This window comes from Zeus faber (assembly GCF_960531495.2).
Source record: "Zeus faber genome assembly, chromosome: 6".
Classification (NCBI taxonomy): domain Eukaryota; kingdom Metazoa; phylum Chordata; class Actinopteri; order Zeiformes; family Zeidae; genus Zeus; species Zeus faber.
Window position 1 is genome coordinate 8,399,058 of NC_137201.1, and position 19,879 is coordinate 8,418,936.

The following is a 19,879-nucleotide window of genomic DNA, read 5'->3' on the forward strand; positions in this document are numbered from 1 at the left end:
GATTCTGTAGAGCTCCGTCCCACTACAAAGAGTAGCAACATGACAGGCGGTTGCTGAGTCACTGTGAAGAGGTTGTTGGTGGCTTCAGTCTGAAAGCAAGCCGATCTTGCTTCTGACTATTTCCAGTCTGGCTCTTTCAAATGTTTTGGTTTTTTTTTGTCCTAGCCTTAATTTTATGTACAAAGCGAAGACATGTAGTCTGCTTTGAGGATATTCATACCAATTATTGTGCATTTCCTCCTACTATATGGTCCTATTCTCAGGCCTCAGCTTGTAAAGTGGTTGCAATTTCCGTGGACTATCCTCGCTCATGTCAGGCCGCTCTAAAGCCTTATCTTGGTCTTCTGTTTCTACAAGTTGCTAAGATGGATCTAAGATCTCTGTGATTGTAATAAGGCATCTTAACACTTCTCTCTTTATCTCTATGGTGGGACTATGATGTCAGCCCTTGCCTGACGGCACCAATGATAGTGATAGTTTTGTATACAAACTGCTCTCTGAACTAAAGCCCAACAATTTATCAGATTATCTGACTTTTCTGACCATATCGGGATCAGCAGTTATACAGCCGATGTGTCCAGATTTTTAAATAAGTATAATAAACAAAAAAACATTGATTATTTATATTGTACTTGTCTGTTTTACACTACTTTTAAGTTATTCGCCAAAATAAGCACCGCAGTCCTTCTAGGCATTATAAATCCATCCTTCCAAACAGGAAGTAATGCTGCCTTCAAGGGAAACTTGGAAAACTATTTTTTTTCGGAAGTGATGTTGTGTTCACTGGAACACGGAAAAAAATGAAAACTAAATATGGAATTTAATATAATATTTTACATTTCTTTATCTATCAAAAAGTTCTTTGTGTGTTTATTTTCATTTATCTGTTTGCTTATAAATTAAATGTTCAGTCAAATATAGAAACTTTACTAAAATATAAGCACTTAATTTTGCACTATTTGACAAAATATTATAATAATTTGATATGATATAAATAATATAATATTTGTCAAAACATTGGTTATTGGTGGGCTAGGAATCCAAATAAAAATTGGAATTGGCACCGGACCAAAAAATCTGGAATTGGTCGGGCTCTACTCTGAACATTAATGGCGCTAATGGAAAATTAACCAAACGCATGTGAGAAAATAAATGAGGCAGGAACTGATACAGCTCTGAAGAACTGTCTGAAGCTCTATTACTGTGAATTATTCAAGCATTGTTTTGTGACACCAACAGCCATTCCCAGCAGCTCATGTAGTCTGCCTAGAATGCACGTGTGTAAGGGCTGTAACCGCCTTGAGCAATCATGGCATTTCCGCAATTAAATCACGCATGATATGCAATATTATGAAATGCGGAGAAAAGCCCCTTGGCTGTCCTGCTGGTGTCAAATCAAACGCAGAAATGCACTGCATCAACAAAGACACGGTTAACAGGACTGCATCAGCTAAATCCATCACCCTTGCAGAGTGTTTTGTGTAAAAGGCAGATTGGCTTCGTGCGTAGATAATCGCTCCATCTATCAGTTAAAGGTCAGGAACCAAGATGTATTGGCCTAAATAAGGACCTGAGATTGCCTTCCTTCCATGGGTGCATCAGTGGAAAATTAAGCCCCACTGGGTCCCTGAGCAATAACAACCAGCCATTAATTTTAGTCCATACAGTCATATCAGCATATTATACTGGAATAAATAGAATCATGGCATGGTTTCAGGATCAGCATTGGTTATTGTGGCAGTTCTGCCTGCCACACGCCACCCGAGTGGCGTTTTCAGGGCCCTCTGACACAGGGACACAGGCAGAGATGTTGCAAACACAGCAGTTTATTGTGGAGAGTGGGGGGGGGTGGAAGAAGCCGGGAGCAGATGGAACATTGTGGAACTCTGTGTCGTAGGGCCTTGAAAATGCCACTCGGATGGCATGTTGCAGGCGGAACTGCCACAGTTATATTAAATGCTTGTGGTCAGTTTTGCTTAGTAATTAGTTATTGATTAAGAGAGGATTCTCACAGATCAATTTTCATTTTAAAGACAAAGGAATAATTTACACATATCAGGGGATAATTCCAATGCTGCAAGTAATTATGTACTAGATATCTATGTAGTATATAGCCTGCTGTATCACATAAATACCAAACTAGAGTACTTGCCTGACTGATTGACCACTGACAACCATTCATGACTCATGTCATTTGTTTTTGCTTTAGAGACAGTTCCCTCATCTTCTTCTCTAAAATTCAAATTCATATATTTTTCTTACCTGCATTTTACTGTGCACAATGTTCAACTGTTCCTGGTGAATTTCGAGTGTGACCTTTTTTTACATTATGCTCAAGATTCCTTTTGTTCTTTCAGATAAACCATGGTTGGATTCCACTACAGCAGAGAGGTTTATTCAAGATGGTCCGAATCAGCTAGGATCAACACCAGCCTTACCAGTCACACACACTGTGACTTCTAGGGAGCCACAGTCTTCTCCAGCGACACAATATTCCTCCTCATCTCATGTCCAGACACAATATCCCACACTTAACCATGATGTGAAAACAGCCAACAGTACGCTTTTTCAGTGGGGCCTTTCACCCTCACAAAAACCCAAGTCCTTCATCTCAAGTGATGTCCTTGTTAGGCGAACAGAACCTCTTTCCATACCTCCTTTAAGCCCAGCATATGCTGTGTTGAGGCTCAGTCCACAACTTGAGCAACCAAACTTGACTCTGCCACCTTCCACTCGAAGACTTCTGACAGTATCACAACAGCAACCCCAGTTAAACACATCTACAAAATCAATTACACAGGCTGATCTCTCTACTACTACAGGACCGTCAACACCACAGGCTGTTATTTTAAACCCTGACCAGAGAAACCCAGAGAAATCTCCATTGGCTCCCAGCAAGCATGATGAGGGTACAGCTGTACTTACACTGGAAATCGTGACCTCACTTCCTGTTAGACCTCTCAATCCCCCACTGCTGCCACTCAATGTACTAGAATTTCACCCAGTTAGTGCAGACTCCTCCTTACATTACCCCACACCCTCAAATAAGATCCTGGATGTAGCTCAGCTGAGTCCCAGCAGACCTCCCATGCAGCAGGACGATCCACACGGCAGGGTGAACATTCTCCTTGACCCACCACCTGAGATACTCGTGCCCAGCTATGTGCCTTTAATTAGTCCCCACCTTACATCTCTGGCTTCGTCTGAACTCACCGAGGCCCTACCGGAGGACTTCTTCCCTACCAACACCATGGATGTGGACTGGGGATCTGGAGACTATTTGGAGACAATGTCTTTTCTGGAGTCAGAGGGAGACGACTACCCTCTGGTCACAAACCTGCCCTCTGACATGTATGATCTGGAAGACTCGTACACAGAGAGTTATGACACATCCTTCCCAACCAGAGTTGGAGTACGCCTGTCCTCTTTTCGTCCTCTTCCTGCATCTCTCTCTCCAAGCCTTACCATGGCCTACAGCTACAATGGTCCTACGATCTATCCATCCCCTTTTTCTTCCACCATCCAGCCTACCCTTGAGCCCACTCCTTTGTTCCATAGCGAGGTAGCTGAGGCTTCAGATGTCGACTGGTCAGATTCGTTCACCATCGAACCAACAGCTCTCCTCTTGCCTGACATGAACAGCCTGGAGTATTACACCACACAGTTGACAAAGGACAACACCAGCCATGATACTGTAGCGGAACACGTCGGGAATATTACCACCTCAAGAGATGTATCCATAGTGTCCATCAGTACCACACATGTTATGGCCACCAGCACCTTCCCAGTGGACTCAAGCCACATGCTGACAGCTATGTTTGGAAGCAAGGGGCCACAGCAAATTTATAACACCACATGGATTGAAGAGGAGTCATCAAGTGATCTTTCAGGCTTTGAGCCTCTCAATGAAACAAGCCCTGCTCGTACCACAGAGTTGACTCCTCTGCTGGCAAACACACAGACCTTAATTGACTTTCCCACAGCAACAACCCCACCCTTTGATGTTTCTTCTTCATTTGCGGGTGGTGAGGTGTCCACATCTCACTGGTCCAGCCTTGAACCCACACCAGCTCTGGGATCTGACAGCACTTACTTAACAGTGTCAGTCTTGTCTGGTGCCACAGCATTACTGCCCGATGTCAGTGTCTCCTTTTCCCTGACAGATGTCCATTGGTTTACTACAGAGTCTGTCCTCACAAGCACAAGTCACATCACACCTGTCTTGCCTGCTACTGTAACCTTCTCTCCTGTCACCACCAATCTAGCTCCCAATGCAACTGTTGTTGCTGAAGCCACTCCCAGTGCTACAACTGTAATAATTCCCAATGTAACCCAAATTTCAACTGAACCTTCAACTAATGTCACTTTAACTCCTTCAATCATGGTTGCTGACCAGGGTGTGACCAATGTTTCAATAAACCTCCCAACTATTACAACCTCAAGTACAGTTACCACTGGAGCCAATCAGACCTCTCATAATCCAACTTCTACTAAAGCCACTACTACTTCTAGTTCAGCAACTAGCACTGCTGCTCACATTAGTCATACTACCACCTCAGCAACCACCAGTAAGAGCCCGGTCACAACACCTACAGCAAGACAGTATCTTTGCAGCATCGACAAACCTGCGTATTTAGTTAGGATTGGTAAGTTTAGATTGATGTCATTTTTTGAATGCTTGTTAGATGTTACTTATAGCATAGGTATGAAATTGAAAACAGTAATGACCATTAGTTATTTCTTCCTTAAAGGTTTTCCCTCTGGGGCCACTGTCGGATATGCCAAATCCCAGGTTAAGGACGTCCTTAAGAGTGAATTCAACAAATCAATTGAATTGCAGGTAACACTCTATAAGTGTTAATGCAGGGAGTTTGATGTGTTTATATCTAACCTCTTTGTGCTGGATAGAATGGGAAGTTGATTCAAAAAGCAAGATCCTCTTTCAAATTACAAAAACAAAATCAAAGACTAGGTCACACTACGCTCCAGGAGTTTGTATTTAATTATGAAATCTCAACAGCTAAACAGATGTTGCACAATGTTCTCAGATGTCAAGCTAAGTTTAGCTGTATTGTTGCATAATGGCCTTTAGTGTTGGGATGTGTGGATTGCATAATTTTTTTTTTATTAATAATAAAGTTGTGTGACTTTGTGTTTTGTGCATTTGCATGTGTGTATGAGAGTATACAGTGTGTGTGTGTGGTAGGGATGAACCAATAGAGACAACAGACAAGTTTATTTATCTCTGCGATAAACAAATTCCCAGAGTAGTTCTCAGCACTTCTAGACTCACTCACAATATAGAAACACAGCAATCATCTGCTTATACAACATACCATATAATTCGACGTATAGGAAGCTGTTCATACATTTTTTATTTTTGCTGTTTTTATAGGTTTTGGTTCCCCCTCCTAACTTTGTATTCCGGGTGGTATCTGGACCAGTGGTATACACTGCCATATCTGTCATCAATGCCCTACGAAGGTCTGGACGTCGATTTATGTCTGTTTCTCCCAGCTGGACAGTTCCTGACCATAAATACCAAGTTCACTCCGGTAAACGGCCACCATACAAAACCATTTGTTAATATTCCTTTCTAAATCCTTGAGTGTTTGCCTATAGAACTCAAAACAATTAGACATTTTTATTAGCATATTTATTGAAAGGTGCAAAATAGCTTAGACAATGTTCTGTCAAATGTAACATTGTGTATTCCATGGCATTGGAACTTTTTAAGATATGTGGACAGTGCATTTAGTGCACTTACTCATTTTCTCAAAAATTAATTATTTTGAAAAAATTGCCCTATCATGCTGAATTAATGTATGGGCATTGTTGTCAGCAGAAGCAGAACTGAATCTCTCCTCACATTCCCTCCGTGCAGTGCTGCAGTTTGTCCCTGGCCATCTCGACGTGCGAGTCTGTAACTTCACAGAGCGCGTGGAAAGAGGACTGACCATGGCTTTCGCAGAAGTATGCCGGCGCTCGCAGGAGTCAACCAACTTCACAGTGCATGTAAGTCGGAGGAGCTGCGAGGGAACCAGCACAATAACCCCCTACCAGGGGCAAAGGAGCACTTTGACCTCTCTGCTTTATTTTATGATTTAACGTATTTTTTTTTTTAATACAAAGAGTTTTTACCATTTGTCCTGAATCTACTCTCAAATTCTAGCTTGCTACTATGGAATTGCAACGCTGCCAAATATCACTAATTGGCTCTCTGGTGAATCAAAACTGTAATGATTCTTATGCAGATTCTGTCCCAAATCGTCCCAGTTAGCACCCAAGCAGCAATTGATCCGATCCGATTCAGGACAGGAAGCTGTGTTAATGTTTGTCTGTCTTGCAGAGGTGGATCGCTGAACGGGGCAGCCTACCAGGAGCTAGGGAAGCGTCATTTCTTCGGCGCCCAGACTGATTTTGGTTATTATTGTTGTGGTTTATTATTTCTTGTTTTTGCCGGAGAGCCTTTCTGTCATAAAAACTCACGCCATGTCGGTGCTCTAGTGCCAGAAAGACTCCCCTAAACCCATAGTGGTCGGTATAGACTCCCAAAGTGGGGCTTGAGCAGGGACTCAGGAGGGGAAGGGTACCAGATGAAAGGCTCCCGGGAGCCGATCCGCTGGCATCAGTTGCACATCACTGAGCTGGAGGACAAGTGTGACTTGCTCTGCTGCCAGCTGGAGCGGGTCATCACAGGCGTGAGCTCTCGTGGTGACAGGGAGGACTCGCGGTTTTCAGCAAAGCTCCCGACCCCTGGCGGGGGTTTCCCTCTCCACCGTCTCCCGGTAGGACCGGATCAGTCCCCGCCCTGATCCGCCTGCAGGGCAGCTGTCACAGAGAGTTTGCTCCGGGCTCAGAAACGTCACGGCAACTTATACAACAGGGGGTCTCGGTTCAGGCAATTTGCACCGGGAGACAAGATGTTAGTGTTGCGCCTTACGTCCAGCTCTAAATTGCTTGCAAAGTGGCAAGGGATTTTTATGCTCACAGGGCAGGTTGAAGAGGTCGATTATGAGGTCGAAACAGTCTGACAGGCAGGGGGTGATGCAGATTTATCACCTATACCTCTTAAAAGAATGGCAGGAGGGGGCGGGAGCAGTCATTGGGCGAGATGAGTTGGGGCCGGAGGCTCCAAAGGTGGCCGGTTGTACCGTGACCCTGTTTAGTGACCATCTCTGTCCAGGCCATAGCGTGGATGTGGCTGCACTTCAGAGTCGCTTCTCTTATGTTTTCTCCTCCCTGCCAGGCCTCACATCCCGCATACAACACCATGTGGAGACGACCCTGGGGATGAAGTTACGCTCTCGGCCATATTGCCTGCCCGAACATAAATTCAAGATCGTGCAGGCGGAATTAGAGGCCATGCTGGACATGGGGGTGATAGAGGAGTCAATGAGTAACTGGTCTAGCCCCATCGTGCTGGTGGGTAAGCCCGATGGGTCGGTCCAGTTTTGCGTAGACCACCGAAAGGTGAACACGGTTGGGTCGACAAACTTCTCGACTGGTTAGGTGCAGCTCGTTTTTTCACTGGCAGATTCCTTTGCCTCCGGAGTCCAAGGAAACCCACTCTGTTCAGGTTGTAACACTTTCGCACACTTCTGTTCTGCAGACTCGGCTTTCTTCCCTACGGCCGCACAGCTGCCCCGAATCGGCAGGATTAGCGCCCGTGCTGCGCTGATTGGTCTGATTCGGGACAGGAAGCTTTCTTAATGTTTGTCTGTCTTGCAGAGGGGGATGGGTGCACAGGGCTTGTCAGCCGACCAGCAGCCAGCGAAGTGTCATTCCTCCTGCGCTTACTGATGGTCGTTAGTATTATTACTGGTTTATTATTCATCGTTTTGGCCAGCGAGCCTTTCTGTTCCCTTCTGTAATAAAAACTCATGCCAGGTTGCGCCCCAGTGCCAGAAAGACTCCGTCTTCCTCCCTTAACCCCTACTGGTGGGTAGAGACTCCCACAGAGTTACATAATTTAAATTAATAGTAAACTGAAAGGGAGAAGAAAAGCTTTAATTCATTTCCTTACCTCCAATGAGTTGATGAAATTAATTAAACATATTTATTTTACGCTCCCATTTATTATTAAAGAGTTTTGTTGTCTCTGTATCTTAAGTGATTGGACTCACTGTGTTTTTCATATTTATATCCAATTCTATTTTCATCATATAGCCTGACTTCTGTTTTCTTGTAGGACTCTACATACAGAACAGATAGTAGTAGTATTAGTTGAAAGGAACAAAGATATCACATGGCGTAATTGTTTTTAATGCTTGTATATGAAACCAAACCGATGTCCTTGTCCAAAGCTGTGCTTGTTGACTGCTCAGAACTGTGATTTGCTGCAGCATAGACTGCATGGATTTGATTGGATTGGGGAAAAGGGCAGCAGAGCAGGAGCTGTTCTTTTTAATTACAATTGTTGACACTTTTGGATTTAAGCCAGGGAGCAGAAGCTGAAATGTGTGACCGGCCTTCATTTGTGCAAATTCAGCTGTACCCTGGAATCTGGGGGAATCTGTGTACTGTGTTATTTGTTTGTTTGCTGGTTAATTTGTTCAAAGCACAGCAGGCCCTTGTTTGGTGACTGTTATCCATTTTCTTATTTTGTCTAATGTCAAGGACATGCTCTAGACATGCTTTTTCACAGCAAAAAGCCTGCTGAATGTGACAAAGGCCTTGCTTGGCCACATGTTTGTGTATTTCGCTATTAAACAACATGAATTTGTGTTATTTTGGATATTGTCTCAATATAAAATATTCTGTTTCATTAATATATTTGTAAATTACCTGTGCACCTGTGTTTTAGACCGTGAACATCACCATGGCGGCTCCCAGGAGCCAGCAGCAGCCTTTCGTCAGACAGCCTGTGGACATCACCTTTGCTGTGCGTGGCACTAAGGGCTTCCTGCTGGGGTCAGAGGTCAGCAACCTCCTGATGAAGCTCACCATGGTGGAGTTCAGCTACTACATGGGCTTCCCTGTGCTACAGATTGCTGAGCGTGAGTAAAATAGGCTTGTCTCAGTAAAGCCATTTTCCAATTTGGAATAATCATGCACATATCCTTTATTTCTTTCTTAAACTTCCTTCTTAACTCTTCTTTCCCGTTGTCATCCATTCTCACACATCACCTACAATAGGCCCTGTACTGTATGCAATACAATGCAGTAATGCACAGTCTTTGCTTTTCCAACAGCTTTTCACTATCCAGAGCTGAATACAACACAGTTGCTTCGTTCCTCCTGGGTGAGAACAGGTACATACATATATTTTAATTCACTTTAAAAAAATCCAACTAAAAAGATGTTTGGGTGCGTGGGATCACTTTGTGCCAAGCTCATATTGAATGTCTCATGTGATCTGTCTGTGTGCACAGTGCTCTTGGGTGTACTGGACCAAAGGGTGAGGGAGCGCAGCTTCCAGGCCAGGATGGAGCGCCAGCTGGCCCTGCTGCTAGGCGAGGCCACAGCAATGATGAGACGCGTAAAGAGAGCAACGAGTGTGGGCAACAACAGTGTTCAGGTACCATATGTTTTAGATCACCTTTAGATTGAAATGACACTTTGTTGTGAGCCCTGAGAGAAATGGAGAAATGTTAGGATTCAAACTAGTGCTGTGTGAAATAGCCTCAGAAGAGGTTGGCCGGAACTACAGATACATCTTTCTCAATTGCACAACATTACTTGCACCACTCCTTATCTGGAAGTTCATTCGTGGTTTGTTGACTGATTAGCAATCTGGTTAATACCTTCTTCTTTGCACCATTTATATCACCGCTCCCGAGAGCGAGTCCTCTCTCTCAAGCCAAGCCTGAGCACTTTGGGCTCATTATGTGATCCTTGTAGTGTGTGTTGGCCACTGGAAGCCTTCCTGCTTTACTAATCAGGTTCGGCCTTTTGTGGCGTCCCACTGCACCTGCTCAGCTCAGCGCAGAGGGGACAGGATGGGGCCTGGGTTGCCACGACAACCGCATCCCATTCAACCACTCGTAGTTCACAACCTCGCAAGTGTCCACTTTCTTTGTGTTCCTTGTCTTGTTTGCCACTGCTCTATGGCCCTTTTAGAAAATATGACCCAGCATTTCTCCTGATATAATATATATATTATATATATATAATAATTTAGTTGCTTTTGGTATCTATGTGGCTATTAATTAGGTTTTACACAATGTTGACATCAGTTTCTGCTGATGAATTAAAATCTCAATATAAAGAATCGTACAATTGGAACCATATGGCATCATATGAAATATCATCTTTCAATGTAATTGCGTTTACTTCTATCTATCTGCCTCCTGCAGTGGCTGCGATTATAAGAAAGAAAGAGTTTCGGGAAATTTAGTTTTTAAGTCCAGTGCAGGGTGGGAAAGAGATAAGAACAGAGAGAATGAGTCACAGGAGAAAATTGTGTGGAGGATGGTGAGCAATCTGCATAGAGGAAAGGGGCTGTGTATGTATATTTTATCTGTTTCCATGGAATCTTGAGTGCATGTGGTGGTCCTCGAACAGGCAAGCTGTCATCGTGATAAATGTCATGCTGTCCTATGCGGGCCTAGCCTACCCAAGTCTGACCTCCCCAGCCTCCAGCGACGCCATGCCCACAAAACCCACAGAGCAATTAGGGGGAAAACGACTATGGTAGATGCTGAACCTTTTGTGTCGACCGCTGCGCTAAGATTAGATCACTAATTTTAGCCCTCTAAGTCCTTTCAACCTTTCATGAATATGAAATGTCTGTTTCTCATAGAAAACAAATTTTGCGCTTATGTTTCTTGCCGCCTTGACAGGAAGTGCTGTCATGGTAGCATCCTCACTCACGACTTTGTGTGTTTGCATTTCAAAGGCACTTGTCTTTGAATGTTTCTGTCAGATGTTACGATAGCAAGGTGCTTCACACCTAGGGTGTTCAGTCTGTTCAATTGTCCTTTCTCTTTCCTTCTTCTCCCGCTTATACACACTCAAAAGCATGGCTGCGTCCTCCGAAGGCCACCTGAAAAGACAGCCGTAGTCTGATTTGACAGACTCGCTGCGGTTTTGTCACTGAATAGAATATGAACGGGCCCGGGCAGAGGCGAGGGGCAGACAATGAGGTGGGGGGTCGTGCAATAACGGGAACCCTGCCATACTTCCACTCCAATAACCCTGCTGTGACTGGATTAAACTCTGGCTGAAGAAGCCCGCTCTGCCAGTTTTCTGTGTCAGTCCAGGCATGACCTGCGCTTTATCCTCTTCAGTAGCGCAGACTGCAGACTGCTCTGTGCCTAAGGGCGACCAGCGGGGCATTGCAAACACAGACCCACATTAAACTACATGGAAAAATTTATTTGCAGCAAATTCTCCTATCAGAGTAATTCCTAAACACTTGTTTCTGCATTGCAGCATGTGTGTGGTTTTACTTTCCCACACGTTTGCCTATGTCAGCACATTTTAGGCTTTTGACAATGAATTATTATTATTATTATTATTATTATTATTATTATTATTATTATTATTATTATTATTATATTCTATTATTATTATAACTACTTTTACTGTAATTGTCAGAACGCTGCTGCTCGAGTTCTAACAAAGGCCAAAACAGCTGCACACATTACACTCATTCTCATGTCTCTGCACTGGCTTCCAGTATGTCAAAGAAATGATTTTAAAATACTGCTTCCTGTTTATAAATCTCTCAACAGCCAAAATACATCTCCAATTTGCTCTTACAGCATGAACCGTTCAGACCGCTTACATTGTCCGGGACTAGTCTATGAACTGCACCTAGAGCAACAACAAAACACAGTGAAGCAGCATTTAGTTATTATGCTCCATATTATCGGAACAAACTTCCAGAAGATCTTAGATCTTACTACTTTTAAATCTAGACTCGAGAAGATGTTTATATTTGCCACGGCTTGTCAGTAAATAATCAGCCTTTTATTCCTTATGTAAAGCACTTCGAATTCCCCTTCTATATGAAATTCTATACAAATAAACTTGCCTTGGCTTGGATTGCATTTTTGTTGTTAATCCTTGACGAAATGACGTGAAAATCTGTGCGCCGTCTCCAGGTCGTGAGCACGAGGCGGCCAGTGGGCGCAGATCACCCCCTAGAGGTTGTGTACTTTGTGGAGGGTCCCAGCGGCCTGAGGTTGCCTGCTGCCGAGACGGCCAGCCTGCTGAACAGCCTTGATGTGCAGAGGGCCGCCATCGTCCTGGGATACCGGGTCCAAGGCATCCTGGCACAGCGTGAGCACCTAGCTTTATCTAGCACAGGATTTACATTTTGGGGGGCAGTGGGGATCAAGAACAGGTTTAGAAATGAACAAAGTGTGTATTTACCAATGAAGTAATGTCTCTATACTGTAGCTTTGACTTGTTTAATTAAATTTGATGATCATTGTCTGTGATTGCTCCGCTCGTACAAACACTTGAGATGGAGTATTAACATTATTTTTAAGGAATTTTTGGACATAATTGGGTATGGTAAAATAGCCTAGTGGGTGGGCAGCCCAGGTCATTTTCCGGTCCTTGACATGAGAGACATAAGATTGGAAACCCCTCCACTAGAGCACGACATGGATCAGACTCCCTACCAGTTAAATTTGTTCTGTTCTTGACCTCACAAACTTTCCTTTTACCTACCTTTCTGTAAATCCTAAAAGGAATCCACCAATTGGTTTCAAACGTATTATTGCTTTTTTATTATTCTTATATTAGATTGGTTGTTATTGAGATGCAAGGTACTGCAAACCGCTGGAAGTACAACATAATCTGAAGTAACTCTTCAAGAAGTGGCATTGTAGGGAGTGTGAGAAAAATAAACACTGTACAGATAGGTGACTAGAGAGAGGTCGAGACAGGAGGGAAGAGGATCCAAAGTAAAAGCGGTATTTAATATACCAGTCGAGCATGATCAGCAGGTCCAGAAGCTGACAGAAAAAAACAACCAAAGTCCCGAATGAAAAGTTAACAAAACTGTGATGCTGTGTGTGTGTGGTGTGTGTGTGTGTGTGTGTGTGTGTGTGTGTGTGTGTGTGTGTGTGTGTGTGTGTGTCTGGTGTGTGTGTGTGTGTGTGTGTGTGCGCACGCGTGTGAGCACTAGGGCGCGTGTGAGCACTAGGGCGCGGGGGAGCTCCTTGTTCTCCTAGTTCACTGTATATTCCCAGAGAACAAAGCTAGCATTAATTATGATCAAGAGCACAGGTCTGTATTAAAGACCACGTCAGTAGGACGAGAACAAACTGCCTGTAGACGCCGAAGGAGACGGAGCATCCCCTGAGGCTTTCTTTGAAGGTTGTAGAACGACGTGTTTGAAAATGACATCGCAGTCCATTCCACCACACTTGTGTTATTACCAGCTCACATAATTAGGCGCACTCTGTCCGTGACTCATTTCCTGGCGCAAAGTCCAACTGCTGCTCCCTCTCTCGGTCTCTCTTTCTCTCCCCTTCTACTCTCTAAACTCCCCTTTTTCCTCAGCTGTGGAGAAGGTTGAGTCCCAGCCATCTGACTCTGAGAACACCATCTTGTGGATCGTCATCGGGGTGGTGGTTCCTCTCCTTGTGGTGGTGGTCATCATCTCCATCCTGTACTGGAAGCTGTGTCGGACGGACAAGCTGGAGTTCCAGCCGGACGCCATGGCCTCCATTCAGCAGAGACAGAAGGTACAGAGCAGGTGTCCCGGAAAGGAGACTCCCTGGGAACCCCAGAGGTTGTGACCTGGCTCTCCACTCTCAAGTCACTCCCGCTTCGCACACTTCAAAACATTTTCTATTTCAAGAAAGTCAATCCTCATGTCAGCCCTCTTATCACCTTAAAATGGCGGTGTGCAAAATTCATTCAAAGTGGCCTTTAAGTTAAAAATAAGCGCAGCCAGTCTCACCCCCATCTGTGCATTCCTTTTTATAGTGACTGACCCCTTTTCAAGGGCAGCTTTTTTTATCTGTGACAAATTACCAAAAATAGCACATCGGCCTCCCCATTTGTGCCACATAGTGTATTGTAAAAATAAACAAAAATAAACATACCGTATTCCCTCAAATATAAACAGCCGTCAAATAAAAAATGGGCCTCTAATAAATACCAGAGACATGATCGACACGAACAAATAAAAGCCTGCCTCGAATACAGACCGGGTAAAAACTGATCGGCGCTGCGGGGCTACGCAGCTCCATCAAAGCAGTCTTGTCCCCAAACAAAGAAAATAAAACTGGTTTCATTGTAGATGTGTTTAGTTTACTCCGTTTCCTGCTGCTGCGGAGCAGATCGCTTCTTGGGACAAATGCCCTGCTTTCACTCTCCTGCGCACCAAAGCAGGAAGTGCTGCATTGAAGGGAAACTCGAAAAACTGTAGTGTGAAAGTGTGACTTTTTTGTTAGCTACTAGCTCTCTTTTTTTCCCATACATGTGTTTGAATGGCATGGAACCCAGAGGGAAGTTTGGTTTAAAATTCATCCTAAAATATGATCAAATATGCTTATTAAACAGAGGGAACTAGTTATAATAGCCTGTCTCTAATATAAGCCTGCTTCCAATAGAGGCCTAGTACCTTCTGCAGTTGAGGTAAATAAAGGCCCTGATCACTATTTGAGGGAATACAGTACTTCAGTAAATCAGGTAGGGAAACTTTTAACATGAGAGGTCGCCAAGCTTCAAACTCTGAAATGTATAAACTTAAACTTTCCCGACATCACTCTGTGCGTCAGTCTACGCTGTCTCTACATCACATAATCCAACACTGTGTTGCTCACAATAGCTCTCCCTCTCTCACTCTATCCACCACATTGTTATCTTAATCTGTTTTGACAGCCATTTCACCCTTCTTCCCACTTCAATTTAGAACAGAGATAGTTCTTATCAGCAGCTTTGGCTCCTCTGAGTCTGCTCCCCTTGAAGCGATCTTCCTGTCTGATTCTTTTGGCTTGTAACTCCCCTTTACCCCCAGTGGAAAATGTAAATATATATTTTTGCTATTTTTGAATGGGCCAATTATTTTAAGTGATTTTTTTTTTTTTTTTTGCACAGTTCATATTTCAGCCAAAGTGATGGACCTTACAGAAGACTTAGAGAGGCATCGCCAAGCCAGGAAGTCCCTTCAATAGAAGATGTTATATTATAAATTAGCAACAGATCATGTTTGTCACGTTGTACAGCTTAATTCCACTACAGTGCCACCTGAAATTGAAAGTGGACACCGGATCGAAAGTGTTCCAGTGAGGTTGGGGTGGGATGGCATGCGCAGTGGAGCATGGCGTCTGTCCAATATGGAAGAGCTCAACACCCTCTGGCTCACAGGCCCGTAGGCCAGTTGGCTCTCGCTCTTATACACACAGCTCAGAACCTCACAGTTGACCGTCAGTAACACCGCTAACTCTAGAAAAGCCGTTTAAACTTTTTTTTTCTGGGGACCCACTTTTTAAAAAGGGCAAACCATCGCAACCTAATCAACAATGGGCTGCATATATAAACCATGGGCAGAGTAAACATTTTTTCATTACCATTTCTCCATTAAACAGTAATATTATAGCTCCAATAGGTAAACCAACCATTTCTAAGACATATCTCATAAAAAAGGGTTTACTGTGGATAGAAATATCATTTTAATCTGTGGGTCGCAACCCAGACTTGGGTTACTGCTCCAGACTGTTGGATAGCAAAAACAAGAGCTCCACCCCAAACTACTTGAAGCATTGTAGATATCTTCATAGGACAAAATATGCATCTGTGCACACATCTGCATTGTGATCCACAGACATAATCTCCCTCCCTTGGTGTTCATCTGCCACAGTGTCTGGATGTATTGGGGTTGTGTTCCCCGCACCCAGCTCCTGGCATTATGCTAAGTTGTAAAGTAAGCACACTGTCTCTGGTGCAGAGAGTGCTCCAAATCTCTAATGCCCTCAGACATCCAGCGCCTCGGGCCCTTAACGCAATCATCTGTCACCTGACACTGGCCCTCTCTCCATCTCCGCACAGTCCGCCGCCCCTATGGAGGCGAGGAGCCCATTCCCTCAAACACTCACTCCCACTAAGAAGGGGATAGAGTTTAGTGAGGAGGAGGAGGAGGAGGAGGAGGAGGAAGAGGATGAGGAAGAAGAAGAAGAAGAAGAAGAGGAGGAGGAGGAGGAGCAATGTAAAGGGAAGAAGGTACAGAACGATGGATATGGTGGTTTGTCCTAGAAGAGTTTCACTAGTTCACTAGTAGTCTCATGATGGACGTCACATATTGACAGCGAGGAAAACAAACTGATCGTTAAAAAGTGGATGGGAATTTGTATTGCATTGATGAATTCAACAATCAAATCATAACAGAGGTAATGTTGGGTAGACACCCTTGTCCCTCTCTTCTGGAGGAATAACAGATATCGCTTACTTTTGGGGCAAATCTGTTATTTTCCAGGACAGGGATTTGATGTTCAATCCCCTCCAGAATCAACATTATATGATGAACGACCTCATGAGACTAAGCTTCCATACCGCAGCCCCGTAGTCGGCAGAAGTAAATAGTGTATTTAATATTAGAGCTAAGGGAGACATCGGCATTGTTCCAGTTCAGTTTAACAGCTTACACTGTTCCCCCTCGACCACCGACTCCACTCAGGAACCCACTTGGTTTACCAAGGTCAAACAGAGTGTGAGCATTGAGGAGGAAGAGGAGGAGGAGGAGGAGGAGGAGGAAGAAGAAGAAGAAGAAGAAGAGGAAGAGGAGGAGGAGGAGGAGGATGAAGAAAAGGAAAAAGTGAAAAGTAAAGTTGAGAGGGCGGAGACAACACCGGACAAAATGGCAATGCCGAAGGAAACGGAGAAGAAGAGGGAACAAGGCAAACCAAAAGCTGTCACAGCGAGGAGAGTCAAGGGAGAGGTATATCACCCAGTGGAGGCTGTGTTCCAAATCAGCCACTCGTTCACTATTTACTGGTCTGCTTCTCAGGGGTACCATATTTCACTACACGCGAATAACCTCAAATAAACGGCAAATTAAGCAAACAAAGAGTGTAATTATCTCCCGAGTTCCCAACCCACATTGCGGCTCTTATATCCATGGTGGTTTGGAGAAAAGAGGTTTTATTTTAATCAATTTGCTAATTATTAATTTGTTTCCCCCACATGTGGAACTGTAGATTTGACTATCTTATCAAGCTGGGAAAAGTTGACAAGTGAAGGGTTTGGAACACAGCAGAAGAGACCAGAGCTTGTTAAAAGTAGTGAACCCCTCCCAGAACAGTGGACTCTTCCACACTTCACAGCTCCTGCTGTGGTGATGCGATGACTCACCCGGGGGATTTACAGTTTACAGCGGATGGCCGTCATTAGGCTTGGACCATATCCAAAATTTTAATTTGCGATGCAGTCCCGTCCAGATATTGTGGTTTTTGACGTGGGGGGGGGGGGGGTGTTCACGTTACACACGGTTGCGCACGGTGCTGTTTTGGTTTCATTCAATTACAATATTTTTAATTACATATTTTGATGATATAATTTTAGTAATGCAAGTAATAACCCAGAGCTGCAACTTAATCACTGGACCATCGGCGCCATGTCCAAATCCTCCATCTGTTTCCTCGCTGTTGCATGCATACGTCCACATACATTCTTGTGCGCGCAAGTGAATGCTTTGTCCGTGCGCTCTGTTGCTCCGTCCATCGCTCGGCATTGGTCCCGTGGAGGGACGGGCGGTTATTTAAATACTGTAAAAATATTGCATATGGTGGCAAATATCCCGATATTCGATATTATCAAATATCGGCCCAAGCATACCGTCATCACCATCGCAGCTGCAGTAATGGATGTGATAACAGGATAATGTGATGACTGTGATGTGCAGACACAGACTCGTAGACGTAGGCTGGTGTGTGTTATTGGCTTGCTTGTGAGTGCTTCCTCTACATAATGGAGTAGATGAACATTAGACGAGCACTAGAGTAAGTAGTAAAACACACACACACATTCTCACATAGAAAAGCCCAAAGGCTTCAGGCTCCTCACCGCTGTAAATCCCCACCCAACACCCTGCCCCATCCCTGACGGACTCAAAGGACTCTCTCTCTCTCTCTCTCTTGCCCCTCTTCTCTCTCTCTCTCTCTCTCTCTCTCTCTCTCTCTTGCCCTCTCTCTCTCTCTCTCTCTCTCTCTCTCTCTCTCTCTCTCTCTCTCTCCCTCTCTCTCTCTCTCTCTCTCTCTCTCTCTCTCTCTTGCCCTCTCTCTCTCTCTCTCTCTCTCTCTCTCTCTCTCTCTCTCTCTCGCCCTCTCTCTCTCTCTCTCTCTCTCTCTCTCTCTCTGTCCACTTTCTGCCCTGCTTCACATTCATTACTGCCCTCCTATCTAAGTCTCCCAGCTGGAGCTCCATCCAATAGTCATTCAGCGTAGTAACTCACTTTCCATATTCCCCCTATTTATCTCTTACTCCTCTCACTTAGCTCTAAAACTCTATAAAGAGGAGCTGCTTTGTGGTCAACTTGGTTTTGTGTCCTTCTGAAATTGTGATCATACTCATCCCCTACTGTTGTCCAGATCAAAAACCGTGTGTTCTTTAGTTCCTCTCCCTGCTGTTAAGTCTTCAAATATATCCTTTTCAACTCCTCCTTTATTGCCTCTTTCAACTTCTCATCCCCTTGCGTTTCATTTTAATATGTTCTCTTTTTCTCCCCTCGCCCTCCCCCTCGCGTTCAGCTGCAGACTCCCAGCGTGAAGGGCTTCGACTTTGCCAAGCTGCACCTTGGCCAGCACAGCAAAGATGACATCATGGTGATCCAGGAGTCGGGCCCCTCGGGACCCCTCCCTGCGGCCGCCAAGGACGGGATCAGCCCCTTGGAGAACGGGGAGGTGCCCACCCCGAAGTCCAAGAACTCTGTGTCCTCCGCCAAGGCATCGCACAGCGTCCGAAGGAGAGACAGGTCAGACCCGTTACATTTTACACATAGACAAGGAAGGATGCGACGATCAAATGCTGTGATGTCTGCATCTGGCGATTTAATACGGCAGAATGAAACCAGCGAAGCAGAAAATAAAGAAAAAAATGCAGTTGTTGGAATACAGTCTTCAGGCGATAATTAGATCGCCAGTTAAACACTGCATGGTTGGTTTAGGCGTAAAATAACGACACTATTAGAGCGAGTAGATGTGTTGTTTTTTTTGCATGGGGATGCTAAGAAAGCTCATATTAACTGGGCCATAAAATCATTTTTTTCCATTATGTAAATCTTACGTTAATGAGAGTTTGAGTCGTTTTGTTCCAGGCCACCGTCATACTCTGGTATTTTCAGTCAAACTGAGGTAGAGGCAGACTGAGAATGATTCAAATTTTCAGAGCAAACTGCCAAAATATGGTTAGGAATGTGACGAGTGATAACCCACTCCAAGGTGTGCGGTCTTGTGAACACTTTCTTATTCAGACTTTTCAATGACCACACACCTCTTCCTGGATTATCCTTTACTTATTTTACCCATTGACCTTTGCTTCCTCTCTAGTGCCTAGTCAAGAATTGCAAATATTTCCATGATAGATGTGCAAATATTTCCATGTTTGCCCTCAGTTTGACAGGGTTCTTACCAGGTCCTTAAGGTGCTTGAAGTGCTTGTATTCCGTCCTCAGAAATTAAAGTACTGGAATACCTTGAAAATTACCCCTTTTGTGCTGAAGTGCGTAAAAAGTCCTTGAAAAATACGCAATCATTGAAAACCTGTGATATTCTCCCTGTTTTTGTTTAAGAAGAAAGCGTTTTCCACAAGCGCCTTTACAGCATAGATTATGACAGGGAAATTGTAATTTAATCCAGCATGGTTGGAAATAGACACTTATACCGTTTTTACACCAAAATTAGCGGGTATACCCGGGTTTTTTAAATGCGGGTTAACCTGCGTAAGATAGGTGATTGACGCCTTCCCATTGCCAGTAGACG

At 44.2% G+C, this 19,879-nt stretch overlaps 1 protein-coding gene across 1 annotated transcript in view; it reads left to right on the forward strand.

The window, feature by feature from the left end:
- LOC307231696 (UPF0606 protein KIAA1549) overlaps positions 1-19,879 on the forward strand; it is a 50,546-nt gene that overhangs the window by 15,734 nt on the left and 14,933 nt on the right. The window contains exons 2-11 of the mRNA XM_080002480.1: positions 2,358-4,646; positions 4,752-4,840; positions 5,396-5,555; positions 5,885-6,015; positions 8,807-8,999; positions 9,195-9,254; positions 9,375-9,520; positions 12,051-12,228; positions 13,462-13,646; positions 18,651-18,874. Of these exons, the coding sequence (XP_079858606.1) occupies positions 3,089-4,646; positions 4,752-4,840; positions 5,396-5,555; positions 5,885-6,015; positions 8,807-8,999; positions 9,195-9,254; positions 9,375-9,520; positions 12,051-12,228; positions 13,462-13,646; positions 18,651-18,874 (2,924 nt within the window). The 5' untranslated portion in view covers positions 2,358-3,088. The remainder of the gene's footprint in view (positions 1-2,357; positions 4,647-4,751; positions 4,841-5,395; positions 5,556-5,884; positions 6,016-8,806; positions 9,000-9,194; positions 9,255-9,374; positions 9,521-12,050; positions 12,229-13,461; positions 13,647-18,650; positions 18,875-19,879) is intronic.